The sequence below is a fragment of the Myotis daubentonii genome, chromosome 2 (genome assembly GCF_963259705.1).
Source record: "Myotis daubentonii chromosome 2, mMyoDau2.1, whole genome shotgun sequence".
Lineage (NCBI taxonomy): Eukaryota > Metazoa > Chordata > Mammalia > Chiroptera > Vespertilionidae > Myotis > Myotis daubentonii.
The window spans coordinates 162,102,399-162,124,827 of NC_081841.1; the positions used below are offsets into that span (position 1 = coordinate 162,102,399).

Genomic DNA, 22,429 nt, shown 5'->3' on the forward strand with positions numbered 1-22,429 from the left:
TTTTTTTGTATCTGTATAAGAATGATGGATAACTAAACTTATCCATCATTATCTAAACTTATTGTAGTAATTGTTTTATAATATATTTAAATCAAATCATACTGGATACCTTAAACACATACACTATTGACCGGCTGGCATGGCTCAGTGGTTGAGCATTGACCTATGAACCAGGAGGTCATGGTTCATTCCCCAGTCAGGGCAAATGCCCAGGTTGCGGGCTCGATCCCCAGTGGGGGGTGTGAAGGAGGCAGCCAATCGATGATTCTCTCTCATCAGTGATGCTTCTCTCTCAATTTCTCTCTCAATCTCTCTCTCTCTCTCTCTCTCTCTCTCTCTCTCTCTCTCTCTCTCTCCCTCCCTCCCTCCCTCCCTCTCTGAAATAAATAAAAATATATTAAAACAAAAACATATACACTATTATATGTCAATTATATCTCAATAAAGATGGGGAAAATATTTCCGAGTAGCACAATCTTTTTGTGCATTTAAGATTTCACATGTACAAATTTTGGCAAGAATTAAGACATTTCTCTCATTTCCAAAAAAATGTACTGTTTATGTAGGAGGTGGTAAAAGCAAACGGAGCACCAGATGATTGACCATAAATCCTCCTGGTGAGAGCTGGTTAAATGTCTCCCATTTTGCTGTTCCTCTCCTTCACCCTGTTCAGGTCTCCTGCTTACATAGCTGTGTGTTAAACCACTTCCTGTAGGCCAGTCTCCCTGTTATTTACTGTAGATTCCTGCCAGGCAGGAGGGAGGAGAGAAGACCGCCTGTAGCTCAGGTTAACCCTGCAGGCGCTCTGCTCTGTGTGCTGAGAGAGTGCAGTGCTCAGGTAGTCAGCCTGGGTGGGAAGCAAGCCACATTAGCAAACTTCCTTTACTAGTAGAAATACGCAGAGGCAGGAAGGAAAAAAGGGCAGGAGCCGGTGACAACTTGGCCCGGATCTATAGCAGTGTTCTGTACCTCTTCTCCCATCTTTAAAAGAGCACATCTATTTAGTTAGTTTTAAGAGAGCGGAGTGTATTTGTATGGATCTGACTTTGAGGTGTAGTCTTTTGAATTTGTGTTTAAATGACTTTGTATCAAAAATGTAACTCCCACGGCCACCCTTAGAAAAAGCCTGACTTCTGTGTTCTCATTAAGGTATGAGACTTGACATTCCTATGGGACGTTAGAAGACATTTGGTCCTGTCTCAGACCTAATGTGTGATTCTTGCTGATAGGGGTCTCAGAATGGTCTACCGACCCCCTTTAAGATCTTCTGTGCTTTCTACTTTTTCTGTGTCCTCCCTTATCTCTTACCTCACACAAATTTTAGATGGTTGCATGCTTTATTTTAAACTACTGTCTCTCAAGAATTATTTTTATATCTCATTTTAAGTGTGTTTTATGGACATGTATTGTTAGGTTTTATTGACGTGTATTCCATCAACAAATTTGATGAAAAAATTATATGGGCAAGGAGAGTCAAGAAGAAAAGGGTTTCAGCTGTAATTTGGGACTTTTTCTGCGTAGAATGTGCAACAGTGAAAGAATGTACCGCAGGCGCCTCCAGTAGGCAAAGCCAGTTCCTCCTAATGGATCTTATCGCAACTTCATGACAAATTTCTAAAAATATTTCCCGCAGTTAGCAGTAGGGAAAGACGAAGCAGGCATGCCGTGTGGGTTTCAGCGAGACGAGTAATCTGGAGAATAAAGCCAGTTCTTGTGCCTTTTTATTTTTACAGGTTGCGAAAGCGACACAGATTCTGAATTTACCTTCAAAATGCAGGAATATAATAAAGATGATATGTCCTATCGAAGGATTTCGGCCATTGAACCAAAGTCTGCTTTACCATTCAATCGTTTCTTACCCAACAAGAGTCGACAGCCTTCCTACGTGCCGGCGCCCTTGAGGAAGAAGAAGCCGGACAGACATGAGGATAACAGAAGAAGCTGGGCAAGCCCGGTCGGCACAGAAGCTGATGGGACCTTTCCAAGGTACTGGGATGCGATCTGATGCTTGAGCTTTAAAATTTCCTGTGTTTGCAAATGTGCTGGGATATTTAAATGTGGTAAAAGGAATGGTCCTTAACCTGTATTTCATAGATAATATTTTAAACTTCATTAATGAAAATGTTTCTCCCCCCCTATATTTTTAGTCATTCATATCTTGAAGCTATCTCTTCCATTTAAAAATGTCAGCATATGATTTGCTGGTTCTTTTTTTAGATGCCTGCCTTTAGCATTATTGGTATCTTGCAGCTTACTGGGTGACTTACATTATTCCTTGGGAGCTCGGCTGTGCAGCTGCTTCCACCCCCGCCCCCACCCCCCTGTTGATTTCTCATCAGGTTAGCAGAGCAGAGTGTGACTTTTTAAATCCAGCTTCCTATCAGAAGGGGGCATTCGGTCCCGAAAGTAGATCGGATGCCGAGGATGAGCAAAGGTTGCCTTCCTGTAGTTGTTGTTTTTTTTTGCCTTCCTGTAGTTTTGGATGACTTAGCCAACCCTAGATTCCAGGTGAGAAAGAGCCCAGAGAGTTTCATCTCAAAAACTCTCTCTCCTAACTCTTGTTCACACTTGTTTTCTCCTGCTGACCTGGTAGCCACCGGGCTATGCGAACTGACGAGGTCAGAAAAATTTCTCCTGGGGCCACATGTCTATCCTGTTGATTGTGCTACATAAAGTAATCCCCCAAACTGTTTGCAGTTTGTCTCCTTTTAGCACTGATTGTTATCTTCGGCCCTCGTGTATCAAGCTATTGTCTAATTAAAATGAGGTGCTGTGATGCTGCCGTAATTTTGTTCTAGGAGCGATAATGATGAGAAGGGCCACTAATTTGCTTCATTCACAGTGGTATAGACTTTGTGAGCCAGGAAGCATGCCTTTTGTGTTCTCTGTCACACGTTGATCATGCAGTATCTTAATTGGTTGGATGTTTTGAACAGTAACGAGAGGAGAACTTGGGGCACACATGTGGAGAACTGGACAGCAGTACAAGGAACTTCAGACTCCTTCTGTTACTTGGAGGAGGAAGAAGAAAGGACAAGCATCCCCGACACTGTAAAGGATGACCTTTATGTGCGAAAGCTAAGCCCCATCATGCCAACCCCAGGGAACACTTTTGATCAGTTTCTTCCCAAATGTTGGATCCCAGAAGATGTGAACTGGAAAAGAATAAAAAGGGAAACTTATAAGCCATGGTATAAAGAATTTCAGGGATTCAGGTTTGTCTTTATGCCTGTTTCTGTCAGTCTAGTGTTCATTCAGTGCCCTGGCTGGGTGCATTCTGTGTGTGCTTTTTATGAAAGAGACAGATTGATTTCCTTCCAACACCTATAGAACCTCTGTAACTGAAAAAAAAAAAAAAATCATTTAAATTTAAAAGTTGGGATCTGGATCCTAACACATCCTCCTCTATACATAGTCAGAGCTTGGCACTATTTAGTTATGTTTTTCTCCAATTCTTTGTCTTCTTCCCTCTCTCCTTCCTTTCTCTGCCTCATTTCACAGTAGATGGAGCCCAGACTTTGAGGATGAGGATTCAGGCTCTGACAGAAGCTCTGCCATTCTTAGTAGGATGCAGAAAGCAGAGCGTAGGCTAGACGGCACCTGCCAAAGACGTTCACTCCTGATGGAAGTAGCCAGGAGCACATGGGACACCCATGCAGCCAGGAGAACCAGTGGTGCTTCGGAGGAGCCCAGGTGTACCTGCCTGCATGAGCCTTCCTGCTTGGAGTCTGGCATGCAACACCCAGCCGGCTTCTGCTGCGCCATTAACCTCTCACCATGATGCGTTGAATCATGAAACTATACTTACTTAATATTTAGTATAAAAGCCTAATGTATAGCATATTGCTTTCTGTGCAGACATGTAAGCTTGGAAGTCTATAGGATTAAGTATTCTTTAGCATAGTCATGTATAAAATAGTATGGAGTTACATGTGGCATAGCCAGTTCTTTTGGAAAACCATTTCTAAAAGGCCTTTGGAAAAGTGGATCGCCCTAGCTGGTTTGGCTCAGTGGATAGAGCATCTGCCTGCAGACTGAAGGGTACCAGATTTAATTCCGGCCAAGGGCACATGCCTGGGTTGCGGGCCTGCTCCCCAGTAGGGGGCATGCAGGAGGCAGCCAATCAATGATTTTCTCTCATCATTGATGTTTCTATCTCTCTCTCCCTCTCCCTTCCTCTCTGAAATCAATAAAAATATGTTAAAAAAAGAAAAAGAAAAGTGGACCTAGTTTTACAGTTGTGCTATGTGTGGAGATATAAAGGAAATAACTTTCAGATGGACAGGAGGACAGGCAAGTCTGGTGGGAAAATGCAAAGAGAAGAGTCATCAGGGTCTTTTGTACAGCTTCAGAGCATTGTCGTTTTTAAATGTCTGCTTCCTACCGGTGCCTATTGCATACAGTGCTTCATGACCAACTCTAAAACCTTTCAAGATCATTCCGGCATCTCTGGGATGAGAATGAGGTCATTGTGGCTCATGGAATGAGGAAGAGGTGACAGCAAGAGTTGCATTGTATCTCAGGGAGCTGTACTCTTCCCAGTTCGAGCCCTGTCACTTGGCCTGCTTGGTGCCCACCTTTCCTGAGCTGTATCCTCTGCTCTTGTTTCTTTAAGTGGTACCCAGGAAAGGCACAGGTGGTGGCATTCAATGCCAGTCTTTCTTCCACACAAGAGTCCTTCCCATGCCTCCTATAATTAAACAATAATGGCTAGTTGGTCTGCTACCTAATTACCTGTTCTCCTTAATGCACTTAATAAGATTCTCCCTTCCTTTTTCTTTTCTGTGCTTCAGTCCGTTTTTATTACTTCAGGCCCTCCAAACATATTCTGATGACATCTTATCTTCTGAAACAAATATCAAACTTGATCCCACTGCTGGCCCAAGGCTCATAACTCGCAGGAGGCATCTCTCCTATGCACCAGGGTATAGAAGAGGTGACCTTGAGATGTCAGCCCTCGATCCTGACTTAGAGAATGACGATTTCTTTGTCAGAAAGACTGGGGCTTTCCATGCCAATCCATGTGTCCTCCGAGCTTTCGAAGACTGCAGAAGGTTTTCTGGGCGAGATGATCCTGTAGAGCGGGATATAATTCTGCAGTGCAGAGAAGGTGAACTCGTACTTCCAGATCTAGAGAAAGATGATATGATTGTCCGCCGAATTCCAGCGCAGAAGAAAGAGGTGCCCCTCTCGGGGGCCCCAGATAGATACCAACCAATCCCTTTCCCCGAGCCCTGGGCTCTTCCTCCAGAAATTCAAGCAAAGTTTCTCTGTGTACTGGAAAGGACGCGCCCACCCAAAGAGAAAAGTAATAGCTGTAGAGGACTAGTTCCTTCGTATCGGCGGAAGACAGACGACATGTTGACCCGTAAGATCCAGTATTGGAAGCTGGGAACTTCTGTGCCTCCCATCAGTTTCATCCCTGGTCCCTGCAGTGAGGCGGACTTACGGAAGTGGGAGGCCATCCGGGAGGCCAGCAGGCTTAGGCACAGGAAACGGCTGATGGTTGAGAGGTCAGAGTGTGTTTCTGCAAGGACTTTGCTTGTACTGAATGGATGGTCTTGTGTTACTTTTCTTGTGTGAGAAAGCGGCATCATATTGTCCAACCGCATGTCATGAGCCATTTTGAAGCATCCTCTAAACATTTATTTTGCTTTGAGAAACCTTTGCACATTTCATGGAAAAAGTGCAATTCCATATTTGCACATCACTGAATCGCCTATTCGAGGCCTGTTTAAGAAAGTGTGTACACAGTCATTGCCTTGGGCCTTACGGAGAGACTGTGGTACTGTTCTGCGACATGGTGTTTCATGAAAATGTTTTCTGATTACATTTACAGACTTTTATTCTCGTGTCCAGGCGTTTCTGAAACAGTCCGGTTGTAGTGTGGTTTTATGTGTTTCTCATTTTGGAGTGTGTGATTTTTGTGTAAAAATTTCCCTGAAAATATGGCATTGCAAATTTCATTTAACTTGCTTTTGACTTTTGTTTTTGACCTAGGTTTCTTGGACTATAAGTGTGTGAATTTCTAAATTTATAGTTTCAAAGTGTAGTGCAAACTTGATTAAAATGCATGAATATTATTTGCTGCCTGCTAAATTTTACATGTATGTAATTATGACCATTTTTAGAATAATGAACACATTTATGTGTTATGCAACTTGATGTTTGATGAATGAATGTTCAGTTTGTTGAACTTTGGGATGGGCAAATGTGATTAGGTTGAATAAACTTAGTAGATGCAAATCTAACTTTTTTATTAGTTCCTGGCAACTAATAAAGCTTTTTTCTTTTGGATTTGTTAGTTCAAGCTAAATCTGGAAACTCTTGATCTTGCTTAATGTGAATTCCTTGAGATATGAGATCAATGAGAATTTGAGACATGATCAAGAATGTGACTGGAAAAGCAACCTTTTGAGATTTGTCCATCTCTTGTTAGACACAAATTAAAAATGTCGAACATTTAAAAAATAACACACTGGAAGAAGTGACTTTTAATTTTTGGTTTTCTGATTTCTTAGACTCTTTCAAAAGATTTATGGTGAGAATGGGTAAGTGTTGTGGTTTGCAGCAAAAAAGAAATCTCTGCACGTTGTTTGTCCTTTGTGTAATGTGTCATTGCACTTCTATCCTGGCATGTGACTAAACGTGGATGCTGCGTGCTATGCATGAGATATTAAAATGGGAGATTTTTCTTAATTTAGCAACCTAATGGTAGTGTGTCTGAGTGCTCAGTGCATGAACTGCTATATCACAACAATAGAATTGTTTTAATGGTTCAAAATTCAGGTGTTTTTTTTTTTTTTAAGGAGTTGATTAAAAGTAACAAAAACACTTACCTGAGATTGGGTATATTTATTTTGGCATTTGATTATTATATAGATCTAAATTCTCCTTTCTGGATGTGGGATACTGCATAATTGCATTTTAGAAAAATCTGTGATGGAAAGAGGACATTAGCATTTACTTTGAGGTTGGAATACATGTGGTTGGCATTGTCTAAATACTCCTACATATGGGGGCTTTCTTAGTTTGGTTGGTGAATGCCATTAATGTTCCCTTAGTAGGATTTGGAAACATTCTATGTTATAGAGTCAAATTAGCCTTCCAAAACTTGCACAAATTAAAATCTTGGTAGTTTCCAGTATTATTGCAAAGACTGTATTTATAACTAATTCTTAATTTTTGTCTGTTTTTTTTTTTAATTTTAGTCTCCCGATAGACATAAATATTATAAAAATAACTTTCGGAAATATTTTCCATTTCCAGAATAGTAGAGTTAAAAGTAAATACTACTTTCACTTTTTACTACATACTAACTGTATAGAATCATTTATTCTTAGTAAAAAATAACCAGGTGGCTACATATAAATATTTTCCATCAAACTTTCTTTGATGTTGTGAATCTAACTGCTAACATTTTTGAGCAAGAAGAAAACTTAAATATTTTAATCTTTAATCAAGTATCTTAAATTTAAGGCCTAAGATTGAGTAGCTAAGTATCTTTCCCTACTTAATTCGTCTCTAAGATTTAATTCATCTCGAAGATTCTCTAGTTTTGATAATTTGATAGTGTAGAGGTCTTGAAAGTTGCTAAAATTGCTGTTTAAAGCAATATAACTATTCTGGATGTCAAAGGTGTAACTGAACCACAGGCACATCATTGCAAGTACTTCTCAGTTGTTGATTTTAAAAATCAGGCTCCCAGCCTGTTTTGAATATGCCATGCAAGGACACGTTGTTCCCGCCCCAGCTCCTCAGGTGTTAAAGCCTTCTCATCAGGGAGGATGAACACGGCAACTTCAACAAGATGCTTAAGCACCTGCTCATCTTGATTCATCAAGGCAAAGCTGTTGTAACTTGATGAAAAATCTTTTTGCAGCTTCAAGCATTTTGAGTGATAATTTTCAGAAGAATTTTCATTGGTAAATAAGACTTTATAATGTAAATAGGTTGTTTTTCTTAAAGTGGATACAAGTATCCTGAGTACAAGTCATGTGAGGGATGGAAACATGTACAGCTATTTCAAAGGATACGTTATATAACTGGGTTAAGAAAAGAGAGAAACCCAAATGCCAAGACTCAGAAAGCAAAGGATTTTTCTGGGCTGTCACTAGCAGGAGCGAATGCCTCCTGTAGATTATTTCAAGACTGTTGTTTGCCTAGTATAATGTTTGTTATAAAGGCAATTTAGTGGCAAGGGAACAACACAAATAAAGATTGTCTGTAAATTGAGACTGATGAATACTAGTAATGCTTGCCTTGCCAAATAATGGAAAGTAACACAAATACAAATATGTTCTCACAAAACTCAAGTGCATTTTAGGCCATTTGCAATAAAAAATCTATTATATGGTATTCCCCCCCCCCCCATTCTGTCAGTTACTGATATTTTTCTTAAATTGATCTGCAATGAAAACAAAAAATTGGATTGAATATAGGCTTTTAATCTGGAATTTATTTCATGTTTATAAAGATGTTCATAAGTGTTTATAAGGATAAAACAACTGATATTCCTGGGTGATAGTTCTCTGGACATAATATGTTACCTAGAAAATCATTATTGTTCAACATCCTATGGTTGAAAAATAATGAATGCTTTTTTTTTTTTTTTTTTTTTTTTTTTTGGTAAGAACCAGGTTAAAGAGAAATGTGTATTAGATTTTGAAATCTTAGATTAATTTTTGGCTTGCTTTTTATTTGGCATTTAACACTTGTCACTTGTGTATTTTTAGTAAGACGCTTTGTGTGTGGCAGTCATTTCTCACATGTGTGCTTTTGTGTTGCATGGACTTATGCCTTTATGCTCTTGGTGGACGCTCTAAGGACAAATATGTAAGGACATACAGTTATAATTTTGCAATATGATTAAGCCATTGAATCTGCTGCCAATTATCTTTTTATTGCCAAGACAACAAAAAGGAAGGGAAAATAATGTTGATGTGAATTACTTTCTGGGGATTATGCTCCCAGGGAATATTTGACAATATCTGCAGACTTTTTGACGGTCATACTGGGTGAGCCTTTGGAGGGGCGGGGGAGGCAGGCATTGCTACTGGCATCTAGTTCCTTTACAGCAGGGATGCTGCTGAATGTCCTTCAGAAGGCAGGATAGCCCCCAACCACAGATAATTTTCTGGCCCCCAGATGTCAATAGCACTGCTGTGGAGAAACCCTGACTTAGACTATAAACCTATATATGAAAAGTTTCCTTTATATTGTTTATCAATCTAGTTTGTGGCAGCTCTAGCGCCTCTTACCCTGGTTTTAGTATTGATTACCCTTTAGTTTAGTGAATTCCTGCAACATCTAATGGAGGTATACAGGGTAAGGCAAAAGTAGGTTTACAGTTGTTCATATGGAAAATAATACAATAATAATAGTACAAGAATAAACTCTGTGCCTCACATACAACTGCAGACCTACTTTCGCCCACTCTGTATTTGGAGGTGCATTAATAAGTATATTTATATCTTCCTCTGAAGGTTGGGGCCCCCTAACTTAGTGTCATAGAAGTTCTATTTGCCCCATGAGGCTATCAGTGATTTTTATAGTAAGGAAATTTTGCTATATACTGGTCCTTTTTGATCCCTCACTCCTTAGATATTCATTTATAAGTTTTCTGAAATTGAGTTCTAAAATAATATGCATCATAAAACTAGTCATAAAGTGCCAGGAGAGTAGCAGTTGATCAGTATCATGGGAGAAGAGAGTTAAGATTTTAGTAATACTGTTTTATAATCTATACCTTTTTCCTTTTCCTTTCCCCTTCTTTCTCTCTTCACCCCAAGTGCTGTTAAAGAAAAGTCGATTCAGCTAAAAATGCCACGTATTAGAACTGTATTTTCATTTTTGTAAAAAATCCAAAGCAGTTCTAAATGGAAGCCTCTCCAGATTTAAGGGCGGCAGATAAATGAATTGTAAGGATTGGGATTGGCTAGTGAACGTAGCGCGCGCAGCCTTTTATGGTTTCCCAAGCAGTTTTCCTGAGACTATCTCTGGTGCTCATCTCATTTCTGTAAGGTAGACAGGTGGGTATTATATGCATTTTAGAAACATGGAGAAAGGGAAGCAGCTTTCCCAAGGTCGTCCAGCTAGCGAGTGGCAGAACCGGACTGAGGTTTTGTCTGATGAGATAATCCTGGTTAGGCTGCTTGGCTCACAGTAAGCCCTCAGAAGTTTATTATGCTGTCAACTCTGATAAGGAAAGAAAGAATTCTTCATGATCTGGCTAGAACACTCCCGCACTCCAAAAGTTCTAGATTTTATCAGTGTGGCCTGGGATGACCTCTCTAATTTGAAACTGCTTTGGGAGTTAGTTTTCAGAAGATCCCACACAGTTACATTTGTCTTCATAAGAAGAGTTGGTGTATAGCACGAGATGGTTGTTGACATGCAGTCCACATAACCTACCCAAGTCTCATAAAAATCCCTTTCTTGAATGGGGAACTGAGGCTCAGAGAAGTGAAACGATGTTAGGATGGGGTGAAAATTGTTGCCACGGGCAGGCCCGGAGCCCCCACCTCCTGTCTCATTCCAGTGCCTGGCTCAGCCTGTATGGAAAGTGCTCAGGCTTATGTAGGAAACTTTATGCTCCCCAGGGAACAGAAGGCGCTCACATTCCTGCCCTGTGCAGGGACTTGTCAGCTCCTGATAGTGTTTGGCGCACTTTGTTCACGTTGGGCACTGCCTGTGTGCCAGGTTCTGTGCGTGGGCTCTCAGGAGGCTGCCCTGCCCATGATGAGTATGTTTTTTGAAAAGGCACAAGTTCAGGTTCTGCATTGCAGGAGGTGAGGTCTCAAAGAGCTCCGGTGTAGAAGTCTGGGCCAGTTGAGACCAGCCAGCTGTCCCCCCACCATAATATTACTATCATATTTGCATTTCCATTTTTGTTCTGAAATTTTCGTAACCTTGTGTTTTAAGTATCCAGATTCCCTTCATGTCTTGATCGTGAACACTTTTCCTTGCCTCTTTTTGGTGAGTCTGTTATAGTATTAGCTGAAATAGCCTAATTCTTTGCAGTTTGTGAGTTAAGTAAATTTATATCCTCAAATTTACACAGATCAGTTTTATATAGTCATACCTAGTTAAGTAATATTACATTCCTAGAGCAATATATAATTTCATATGTAAATTCATGTATTTCCTGTATGTAATTCTTTAGTATTCCTTAATAAGTGCTATAAAGCTTTCTTTATAAAACTTTGGGGAGGACTTATACATTCTTACAGAATATTAGAAACATTTCAAGTTTATTTTGCTTGATTAATGTGATAAAACATTACTTATTCTTCTCACAGATGTTAAATGCATGTATCCTGCATACCTTGTGCTATGTTTTCCGCCCAGGCAACGTGTGAACCTGTGAGGGAGCTAAGCCAAACATGCTTGTGCATGCTTGTGCACACACTATGCACATGATATGCTGATTGTTAGATACCATGAGAAAGGTAGAACTAAAGCCCTAGAGAAGTTGGGAGAAGAGACAGACAGACCATTTTTGGCATGGAGGAGCTAGGAAGACTTTATCAAAGTGGCAGAATATTATCTAGATCATTAATACATTTATGATCACATGCATGGACTGGGCTCTCTTTGAGGCACAGATGATATAGCCGTAAACAAACCGGATAAAACTCCTGCTTTGTAATCTTATAGGACAAGGCAGGTGATGTTGACATAAGCATACATTTCAGATGGCAATATATGCTATGGAGAAAGGTGGGCCAGGGGAGAGGGACATATGCTATGTTTGCAAGGAAACACTGAGATAACATTTAAGCAGGTGACTGGGAGTGAGAGGTAAGCCATATGGATATTTGGGTGAAGAGCTTATATGTGAGCATGCACAAGGAAGCCAGTTGGCAGTAGCCGAGTGAGTGGAGGAGAACATTTCAGGATGCAGAGATGTAGGTGGGGACCAGGTCATGGTTGGACCTTGTAATTCTTGGTAGGACCTGTTTTAAACTCGAGTGAGATGGGAAGGAATTGGGGTGTTGAATAGATGCATGATCTGAGTGCAATTTTGAGACTCCTCTGTCTGCTATGTTGAGAATACGCTGTTGGGCAGGAAGAGGTGGAAGTAGGGAGACAAATTATTGTGATAATACAGCAGGAGATATGATAGCCTGGAGCAAGGAGGTGATGAGGAGTGGTTGTAGCCTAGATATATTTAGAAGGTAGAGTGACAGGTTTTACTAAGGAGATCAGTGACAAGTATGAGAGAAAGAGAGGGGTCTGGGATGACTCCAAGAGTTTTGGCCTACAATCTGGAACGTTGTGTTGACTTTTATTGGGATGAGAAAGATGGGTGTTGAGCAGATAGTAGAATGAACAATCATGGTTTTGGTCTGTGACAACTTTGAGTAACCTGTTAGACTTCCAAGTGGACATCGCTTACACCCATCTGGAGTTTAGTCTAGCAGGATTCCTGAGGACAGAGGGGCATTTGAAAAGGCATATATACTGGGGAAGGGCTTTTGAGTGGAGGGAACAGTTCAGGAAAGACCATCATGGGATCTGGAGACTGGGTGATAATTTAAGAAGCTTTTTAAAAAGTCTAGTTAAGAGTTGACTGTGCTCTGATCTAGGGTGTTGGCAATAGAAATGGAAAGAAAGAGAGACTGAGTAAGAGGACTTGATAACTAATTGAAAGTAAGGAGAAGGGAGAGGCAAAGGTGAAAAATGGTTCTTTGGTTTCAGATGTGGACGATTGGAGGGCAGGTAACACTACTAACAGCTATAGTAGGAAAAGCAGGGTTGTGGACAGAATTGAGTTTGGCTACATTAACAATAACCATGTGTTTAGTGCGTTACTGTTTACAGAATCCTTTTTGATATTATTTCATTTGGTCCTTTTACAATTTAGATGGTTAGGGAATGTCCATGCAGAGATATTTATTTAATGAGCAATTAGAATTGAGTCTAAGGAGAGGACTAGTCCTTGTCTGTGGATTTGGGAGTCATTTATATAGATTATAATTGAATTCCTGAGCTAAGTAATGTGGTGATGGCAAGATCTAGGGGAAGGCAAAGTTTAGGGGCCCAAGAAGGAGGTGTTGTGTTACTTAAATGAATAAAGGTAGCTCTGTCTCTCTCTCTCTTCACTCATTCCTACCTGCTATTCAATATTAAACCTGACTCCACTCTTTTTCCCCCCTCAGTTTCACCATCTCTGGGGGCAGTTTACCCCAACTTTTTATGGGTGCATGTATGTAGCACACATGTGCCTTGTGTCCGACACCCAACTTTGTTCATTGGTTTCTACTCTAGATTGAGCTCTGTGAGAGCTAACTCTCAGTGCATCCTCATGGCAGGGGGCACCCATGGAAGACATGAGAGCTGCCTTAATAAAAAGAAAGTTATGGAGGCTATCTTATAACTGGGTATTAGAAACTACCTGTGGTGCTTTGAGAACAAGTCCAGTGCAGTGGTGGGCAGGTGGTATACAATCTTTGAGAAAAGGCAGCACACTTATTCATGCTATTGAACTTGAGGAGAAAATATCAGGTAATCATTAAATTATTTAATAAGTGTCCAGAAAAGGCAGCCAAACCTTAAAAGATTATCTTGGGGAGAGATAGAAAAAGACAAATGATTCTAGTGACTAATAATAATTACTTTTTTTCTGAAACAATTCTTTTATGCAGAGATCACTCTAAATATGAGCACTGGATTTTTTTTTTCAGACTTAGGAGGTTTCATTTAGCCATTTTGTGAAAGAATTCACACTTAAGTTGCATGCAAGGCTCTTGTTTCTGCGTTTTGGAAAAACACCATTTATCTCTGTAGTGCTATTTCTGTGATATTATCTCTAAAGCATCTAGGTAGTACGGCAGAAATTTAGATGGAATTTCCAAGTCTAAGCCCAACCTCCCAGTTTTAACTCTACATCCAGTCATGTGAACCTTGGTTACCGCGGGTATTTTTGTTGTAGGAGCAAGTCCATGAGCGATGTCAGCGCCGAGGATGTTCAGAACCTGCGGCAGCTGCGTTACGAGGAGATGCAGAAGATGAAATCCCAATTAAAAGAGCAAGATCAGAAATGGCAGGATGTGAGTATGCTTTGTATTGGGAGATGGGAAGACTGGGCAGGTGTGTGGGTTTGACTTTTCTTTGCTTCCCTGCAAAGCAAGTCAGTGTACTCAAGAGGTGATTTTCCTTGCTATAAAAGAATTCAGGCTTGTAGAAAATGTGACCATCTTCCTTTAAGAAGATTTTCAAACCTTCTTGGTCCATTACTGTTGTATATTTTAAAGGCCATTGTGCAAAACGCAACAGGCTGTTTATCTTCTAATATTCTCTGAATTCTCCTATAGGAGAAGCTCCTTCCTGGCAGTGTTGCTAACTTGTTGACGTGCGTTGGTAGTTGAATTCGGGTGGGACTGATGCTTGTGAAAGGAAGAAGCTTTGCTCAGGGTCTGGGAAGCAAAGGGGCAGGGGCTCAGTAGAGTCTGGGCATCAGCATGGAGAGATGAACTGGTTCTTAGAGTTAGTAGAGGAGATTTAAGAAGAAATAGTTTGGTTGAAAATGTAATCATATAATCTGAATCAAAGTTAGGTGTTTTCACAGAACTGTCATAGTTTTGTTCCTACAGAAAGGAGCTTGGCCTATTTTGAAAGGGGTAATTGTTATAAACCAAAGCAGTGTATAAGTATGATAAGCTATAGAAAGCAAACCCAAAGATGTTTGAGGACATCTTTATGGTGATAGAGTTGAGTGGTAGCATGAACAAAAGGCCCAGAGAGAGTAAATCTTAATTTTTCAAAGGAATTAAGGTCTAATTCATGAAGGAGAAACCCCCTGCTGTGGCCACATTTCAAAATTCCAGTGCCTCTTTGAGTTGGGGGACTCAGTTTAATTGTCAGGAAACAGGAATTCAATGTCATTTTGCCAACATACATGGTAACTGTTTGGGTGTGAAAATAGTAAGTATTGAGGAGTTATCAATTAAGTTAGGTGAGATAAAAATGCATGCTTGTGATCCTGTAGGACGAAATGCACACTGTTTTTGCTCTTTCTGCAAATAGTTCATATAGGTTTCAGGCTGTTTTTAAAGCAGAGTAGCTTGGTCTGCTCCCAGAGGGTTTAAACCAAACTTAACGTTGCACGTCCTAGGGGTGAGATTCCATTTAGTCTGAGAACTTGGAGAGGCTCCTACTTGGGCTGGAATGACTAGCAGGTCTTAGTATGGGACTTCTCTGTTTGGGAGACATAGAAAAGGTTGTACCACTGAAAATGCCTCGAAACCCTGGGTGTCAGAACCAGCTTAGACTTCCAGGGTGAATGTCAAGGTGAACTAGGTTGATTGTCCTGGGTTCACCTGGCTGGGAGAGACTTCCCTTCCTAGGAATATGGGAACAGGTGTCCCCTTGTTCTGTTTGATCTTCCTTATTGCCCTGTCCTTATGTAAAGTCTTTCCACTCTGAAGAAGTCAGTACTCGAGGCTGGCCTCCCCAGTAAAGCCTTTTGAAACCCCTGCCTGAGGTAGGCCATGCTCTCCTTTGGACCCCGACTCTCTCAGCAACCCTATCGCACTCATTGCTGAATTTTTATTTACATGCCTGTCTTCCCCTTCTAGGCTGAGAGTTCCTGGGAGGGGGGAGCACATCAGATTTATCTGTGTTTATTCACCCTTTGCCTCCAAGCGGGGACTGAGCTCAGGGTTCATTCAATGGAAGACCCCGTGTGCACCCACACTTAACCATTTAATAGTCATCTTCTTTTCCAGTTTTACTGGTGAAGACATGCCATTTCATACAGCAGCCAGATTCTTGGAGTGAGATGAAAATGAACTTGAAACAGTTCCTGCTCTTTCTGACCTGGCACCTAATTACAAGCATTTAGCATTCTTTGTGAAATGGGCAACGAGGCAGGAAAACAAAAATGGGGTCTATCTTATTAGGTCAGGTTTTTTAGGCAGACACATGAGATACAGGCTTGGTACAGAAACGCTGGCTATAAAAAGCAAAATTAGGGCACCTTGGCATCAAGTGGGAGTGAATAGTTTCAGCGATGTAATGGGATCCGCTGGCATGCTTGCTCTGCTAGAAAGTGTGTGTAGCAATTCAGGTACGCCTGTGCTGATGTGATTTTCTTCTGTTAGGACCTTGCAAAATGGAAAGATCGTCGAAAAAGCTACACTTCAGACTTGCAGAAGAAAAAAGAAGAGAGGGAAGAAATTGAAAAGCAGGCACTGGAGAAATCTGAGAAAAGCTCTAAGACATTTAAGGAAATGCTGCAGGACAGGTAAATAGGCTGGATAGATCTCCTGGTCAGAGAGATCAGGGTTAGAAATGGACATTTTATGCATGTGCAGGGTGATTAAACTATAACCAAATATGCAATGAAACGTTCGGCATTTTGCTTAGCTGTGAAAAAGCAAAGTATTGCTATGATAAATAGTGGCTTGGATTGACAAAAGAAATTTGTACTAAATAGATATACATTATTTCTTCATTTTACATTGAGTATTCATATGCAGAATTGGGTGGTGTTGGCTATATTTGGCACAGAAAAGGAACTATTTTTTCTCCTTTTAAAATGAATTTAGGAATGGAATAGTCAAATAAAACCAGCTCTCACACTCAACTAAATTGTATAAAATATAAGTTATTTTTCATGTTTCAGTGGTACAATTAACATTATATTTTAAAGGAAGACTATATAAAAAGAAATCGTGAGGGTTTATTTTTGCATTGAAACATAACAGAATAAAGGTCAAATTAAAATTTCCTGTTAGAGCAGTTACTCTGTGAAACCTTGGGATATGTACAGCTCAGGGAAACGGCAAATATGCTTTAAGGAGAATGTCGAAAAGGAAATGTGCTGTCAGGTGAAATTACACAAAGCTCCTTTATGCCCCAGAAGCCAACTGCAAACACAGTTTCATTCACTTAAATGCAACTGTCAGCTTCAGAGGCACTCCTTACTAAATGCTAGAGATGAGGCTATTTCATCATTTTCTCCATACGTATGAATGGTGACTTTTAATCTGTAATAACTGTCTGTGCAAATTCTATGAAACTGTATGAAACTAGGTAATAACTTGAACTTAATGGAAGTCTGTGTCTTTTGCAGTCTTTTATTTTTACTAAATTATTGTAAATCATGTACAGGAAATACAGGGCTGATAAGGAATCTACATCTTTGGAGGGTTCAAATTGGTTGTCAGGCAGTTATATGTATAGTGTGTCAATTTTGGAAGAGTTACAAACTTGTGGATACAAGTTTGGTGAATAATTCCTTATTAAAATTTCATTTCCTTATTTATCTTTACAACTTAAAAAAAAAATCTCTGTGAAATATTTGAGAGCCTCTCTGAAAAGTCGAGCTCTTACAATATTTCTTAGTGTGGCATAAAACAACTGGATGTATTTATCCTCATATTCTGTTAGTATTATATTGCACATTGTGTGAAGTTAGTACTATATTGCACATTATTCCCAGCTCATTTTGTATGCTAATTACCAAAATGAGATCTGTCTCCCAACCTTTGAATGCCAAATGCATAACTTTGCGGCTATGGTGTGTTTCTGCTAAGGGAATCCCGAAACGAGACGTCTACAATTACATCGAGGAGTAGAATATATTCTTCTGATGATGTATTGAATGAAGACAAGCTTCCCCTGACACTAACTATGTCAGAAGCAAGTCACCAGGGTGAGAGAGTAGAAGAGAAAGGAACAACTTTTCCTACAGAAATTCCTAAACAAGATTCTACAACTGTTGTGAAAAGAGAGGCCCCTCTACCAGCTGAAATTCGGCTTCCCTCGAAAAGCCCCACGGAAGAACAACACCCAGCCTCTTTGTCTTCCCAGCGTTCACTGACTACACAAATGGAGTCGACTCGAGTTTCAGCTTCTCTCCCCAGAAGTTACCAGAAAACTGATACAGCTAGGTTGACATCTGTGGTCACACCGAGACCTTTTGGCTCTCACTCAAGGGGAATCTCATCGCTCCCGAGATCCTACACGGTAAAAACGTGTTCTCAGTTCATATACTCTATTCTCATGAGCAAACTGTTGGTGTGCTTGTGCAGAAGTTTGAGTTATGTATATTTAATATGTAAAACGTACATAACATATATAACGCAATTTTTATTTTAGCCAATGTAGATCCCATAGATATTTAATGCTACTTAATGCTTAAAATATAGCAGTGATGCAGAATTGATTAAGTTTTAAATTCAATGGAAAAAAAAAAAGAAAAGAGAACTGATACATTTTGAAGAATGAATAAGCTACATTCTAAGGCAGAGAATTTATTTTTTAACATCAAATTTTCTCAGGTATAGCTTTTGTAAAGTATTAGATTGAACTATATGAAGTTGCCAGTTGTCAGTTCTTTTAGACTTACAAAACAGCAGTTTCATATGGTTTGACATAAATATTTTCAGTTCTTATGTACAAATGTTTATTTCCCCCCATTTTCTACTTCATTAGAACTTGATATGTTTGAGTGTAGTTATTAAAATGTATCTTATGTTCAAAAATTGCATATTTATTCCTATTAGTATTTTTAAAAACATGGTATCATTTGCCCTGAGAATAAAGCAGTATCACAAACTTGAAAGTAGGTTTACTAAGTTTCATTATGTAAAAGGAAGCAATTCACTTCTTACTATCAATATTCAAGTTTCTTTTTTCTCTGCCAATGTGGAATCTTAAAATCTAAAGGAGAAAAAATATGATTTAAAAAAAATTGAAGTGAGGAAAACTTGTCTAAATAGTCAGGAAGAACTCCTGATCATTATCTTAATTTGACAACACAAAAATTAAATTTATGTGACAGACATTTTTATCATAGTCAAGAGATAATTTATAGACTTGGAAAGATATTAGTAGAATGTATTATAAATATAGGGTCAATATCCCTAAGGTTTAAAATGGCCCTACAGATTGGTAGGGAAAAGATAAATCAGTAGGAAAATGGGTATAGAAATGAATAGCCAATTCAAGAGAGAGGGGATTTAAATGGTTGATAACATAAAGGACTCAGGTGCATGTTCAACCTCATTAGAACAAGCATGAGGTGTACAACTTTTCATTCATCAGATTCAAAATGTCTAGTGTTGTCAAGGATACAGAAAAACAAACATTCTTTTTTTTAAAAAAAATATTCTTATTGATTTTTAGAGGGAAAGGGAGGGAGAGGGAGAAGGGAGAGTTAGAAACATTGATGAGAGAGAAACATCAATCTGCTACTTCCTGCACACCACCTCTGGGGATCAAGTCCAAACCCCAGGCATGTGTCCTGACTGGGAATCGAACCAGTGAACTCCTGGTGCATGGGTTGATGCTAAACCACTGAACCATACTGGCCAGGTGAAACAGACGTTTTTATACATTGCTTTGCTATAATTTTTAAAAGATATTATATATAATTTATATTTATATATAAATATCCGGTGGTCTAGCAAGTCCACCTTTGGAAATCTGTGCTATAAGAATATTCTGATTATAAAGATATATGGGTATCTGTTGCAATGTTTTTGGAAGTTACAGAAAACTTTGAACAGCTTTGAATGCATGTCACATAAATAAATTGTAGATACCCATACTACAGAGTATTCAACAGTTAAAAAGAGTAGAGTTCTATCTACTGACCTGGACTAATGTAAATGAGCAAAGCAAATTTTAGAGGTCTGTTTATAATATAAACACTTATGAAAACAACACCTCCTCCTCCTACGCTGGTATGAAAGAATGTGCTCCAAGCTTTTAGTAATTTTTACTAAAATATTACTGTACACATTTTAAAACAGAAATCTAACAATACCAAGTTTAAAATGATGTTTCCTATTTAGATGGATGACGTTTGGAAGTATAATGGAGATGTAGAAGGCGTTAAGAGAACTCAGTACAGTTCGGTCAGCACCTCTGTGCAAAAATCTGACCCAAGCCAGCTGGCTTCCAGCTCCTTTGGTGAAAAAGAGGCAGTGACATCAGGAGAGGGTGTGATGAGGTTGCCCTCTCCTACACCCCCCTTCTCATCTCTCTCCCAGGACTGGGCTGCCACTTCTAATGCTACCTGGTCTTCAGTATCTGGCCCCAATTCAATGTCTGATCTTGGAGAAGGGAGAAGCTCACCACAGACAGAGGTGTCACGATCAAAGGTGAGTTTGGGAAGGCGTTTAATCATCCAGGCTCAGAAACACAAGTATTTAAACTGGAACCCATACCTCTAGCCCATGTTTCTAGGCGTTGTAATTGGTTACGTGGGCTGATAATGTGGAATGTGAGATTGCATTTATTTTGAGCAGATCTGGGAGGAAGTAGGTCTCTTTCAACTCTGAGTTTATGGATTCAGATGACCCTGTGACTTGGGTGTATTGAGACCATTGGCCAGTCTCCTTGGGGTTTATCTGGGTGTTAGTTCTACCGCCCATTTCAGCAGCTGCTGCCTTTACGCTGCACAGCAGTCCTGGATTCAGGTGCAGGACTCGCTCAGGAAGCTTTAGATGCAGGTCTAATAGATAAATGGGTAATAAAGGCCCCTTTTCAGGGACATTAACTGACCTCAAGGAGAAATTGGTGCACACGAGAGGTACGGGCCTCTAGGGACATGGCATTTCTTCCTCTATCATATTAACCTTCTAGTGACTTTCAATGCTCATTTATACTTTAGAAAGTCTAGAATTTTGAACCACTCACTGTCTCCTAATGGTAATATTGAGGTTTAGTTATAGTATGACAATTGTGTTCCTTAACATTTGGAATCCAAACAAATATACCATCAGATGAAGAATGACTAAAGGTATTTGTAGTTTTTCCTTCTTCAAATCCCCAAAGATGACAACGGAATTATTAAGTAATGACTGTTCTTTTAGTATGTTTTACATGCAGGCTATATAGCTATTGGTTGTCTGGATCAAGCTTTTCTCTTTTAGAAAAAAAACCCTTCGTAAGCACTTTAATATATTAATCTCTTTGCATGGAGGAGTTTTTGTGGTTCTTTAGCTTAGTGTAGATTTCTCTGGTTCCTTCCTATTTGTCTTCCAAGGTACAACATGAAGTATACAACTTGGCCTAAGTTATATTCATGAAGTGACTTCATGTGAAATAATTCGAAATAACATATTTATTTGGTATATTGGATTTTTATTAGTTCTATAAAGTTTTCCAGCTTTAAGCTTTTTCTTCTGGTTATAAAGTACTATGTAGTTGCATAAATTTGGAAATGCAGGAAAGTAATTCCATCATTAATGGGTAACCTTTGTTAGTATTTAGGTATATTTCTTTCAGCTTTTCCCATGCATATTTACAAACCTATATCTAAAAGAAATTTTTGCAGCTTGCTAAAATCATTACTTGTAAGTTACTTTTATAACTTTTTATTTTTATTTTGTTCTATTTTTAAAATTTTATTTTTCAATTACAGTTTACATTTAATGAAATTTTGTATCAGTTTCAGGTGTTTAACTTCATTTTTAAAGAATTGGAAATATTAATTAGCATTATGAGTTTCAGATGAGAACAATAGCCTGTGTTATACTTGGGGAACATAAGGTACTAGTAGATGAATAATAGAAACAGCAGCCAGGTGTCTTTTGTTTTATGGACTTGCATGTAAGCCTCCCCCTTTCAAACAGCAAATCCAAACAAGCAGCCTGATTAGTGTGTTGGCGCTAGGTGCACCCAACTCCCTCAGGGCGACAGTTGACTAGCTGCATCCACGGATTAAGAAAAAGAGGCTAAGTGTGGTGAGTGGGTGTGTCCAGGTTAGTGCAGGTCAGAGGAACCTGAATTAACATGGCATGGTGTCAGGTTTCACCCTTAATGGGTTTAGGCTTCTTTGTCACCAAACTTGAAATGATCTTCTCCCAAGCAAAATTAGGCTTCATTTAACAAGTGGGACCATTAGAATTCTTGAACATAGGTATGTGTCATATGGCCACTTGCCCATCACCAAGATGCCTGGTGTGTCACTTCTGCGCTCTGAGGAAAGTAGCTTATGTAGCATCCCCCTGCCCTTGTCACTGAAATGGGGCTCACTGCCTTGGGGAAAACATTGTGAAGGCCTAAAACAGTTGGTCATTAATATGTCAAGGCATATGGAACACTCCTCCAAGCTCTTGGCCAAACTATAATTCCAGAAGTTCAGAGAATGGAAAAATAAAAGCATAGTGCGTGGCTGAACTTGATGTCTTGGTAGTTTTATAGCTGTTCTTCGGGCCTTCATTCTTGTTCTTTACTTGCACTTTTGCTAGTAATGTCCTTTTCTTTCTTCTTCCAGAATCTTCCTTGATGTTATATTTTTCTCTCCCTGCTTCAGTGGAAGTTCAGGCCTGTCCCCACTAATGCAGATGCTTTGTAAATAGTCATGTGTGTTTGTGCATTCCACAGAGGCTGGCATCGGAGGCACCCGTGTGGTGCCAGGTTGGACTAATCTCTCAGCTGCAAAGCCTCAGTGATCTGTGCAGTGAAG

The 22,429-nt window shown here is 39.6% G+C and overlaps 1 protein-coding gene across 16 annotated transcripts in view; it reads left to right on the forward strand.

The window, feature by feature from the left end:
• The window catches only part of LMO7 (LIM domain 7), a 226,137-nt gene that overhangs the window by 172,580 nt on the left and 31,128 nt on the right, over positions 1-22,429 (forward strand). For 6 of the 16 annotated variants that reach the window (XM_059684846.1, XM_059684847.1, XM_059684845.1 and 3 more), the window contains 9 exons: positions 1,734-1,986; positions 2,937-3,215; positions 3,502-3,693; positions 4,794-5,513; positions 6,522-6,551; positions 13,937-14,054; positions 16,107-16,249; positions 17,544-17,976; positions 19,809-20,117. In XM_059684846.1, the coding sequence (XP_059540829.1) occupies positions 1,734-1,986; positions 2,937-3,215; positions 3,502-3,693; positions 4,794-5,513; positions 6,522-6,551; positions 13,937-14,054; positions 16,107-16,249; positions 17,544-17,976; positions 19,809-20,117 (2,477 nt within the window). The remainder of the gene's footprint in view (positions 1-1,733; positions 1,987-2,936; positions 3,216-3,501; positions 3,694-4,793; positions 5,514-6,521; positions 6,552-13,936; positions 14,055-16,106; positions 16,250-17,543; positions 17,977-19,808; positions 20,118-22,429) is intronic. The other 10 variants (XM_059684850.1, XM_059684852.1, XM_059684853.1 and 7 more) reach the window with 6 other exon arrangements.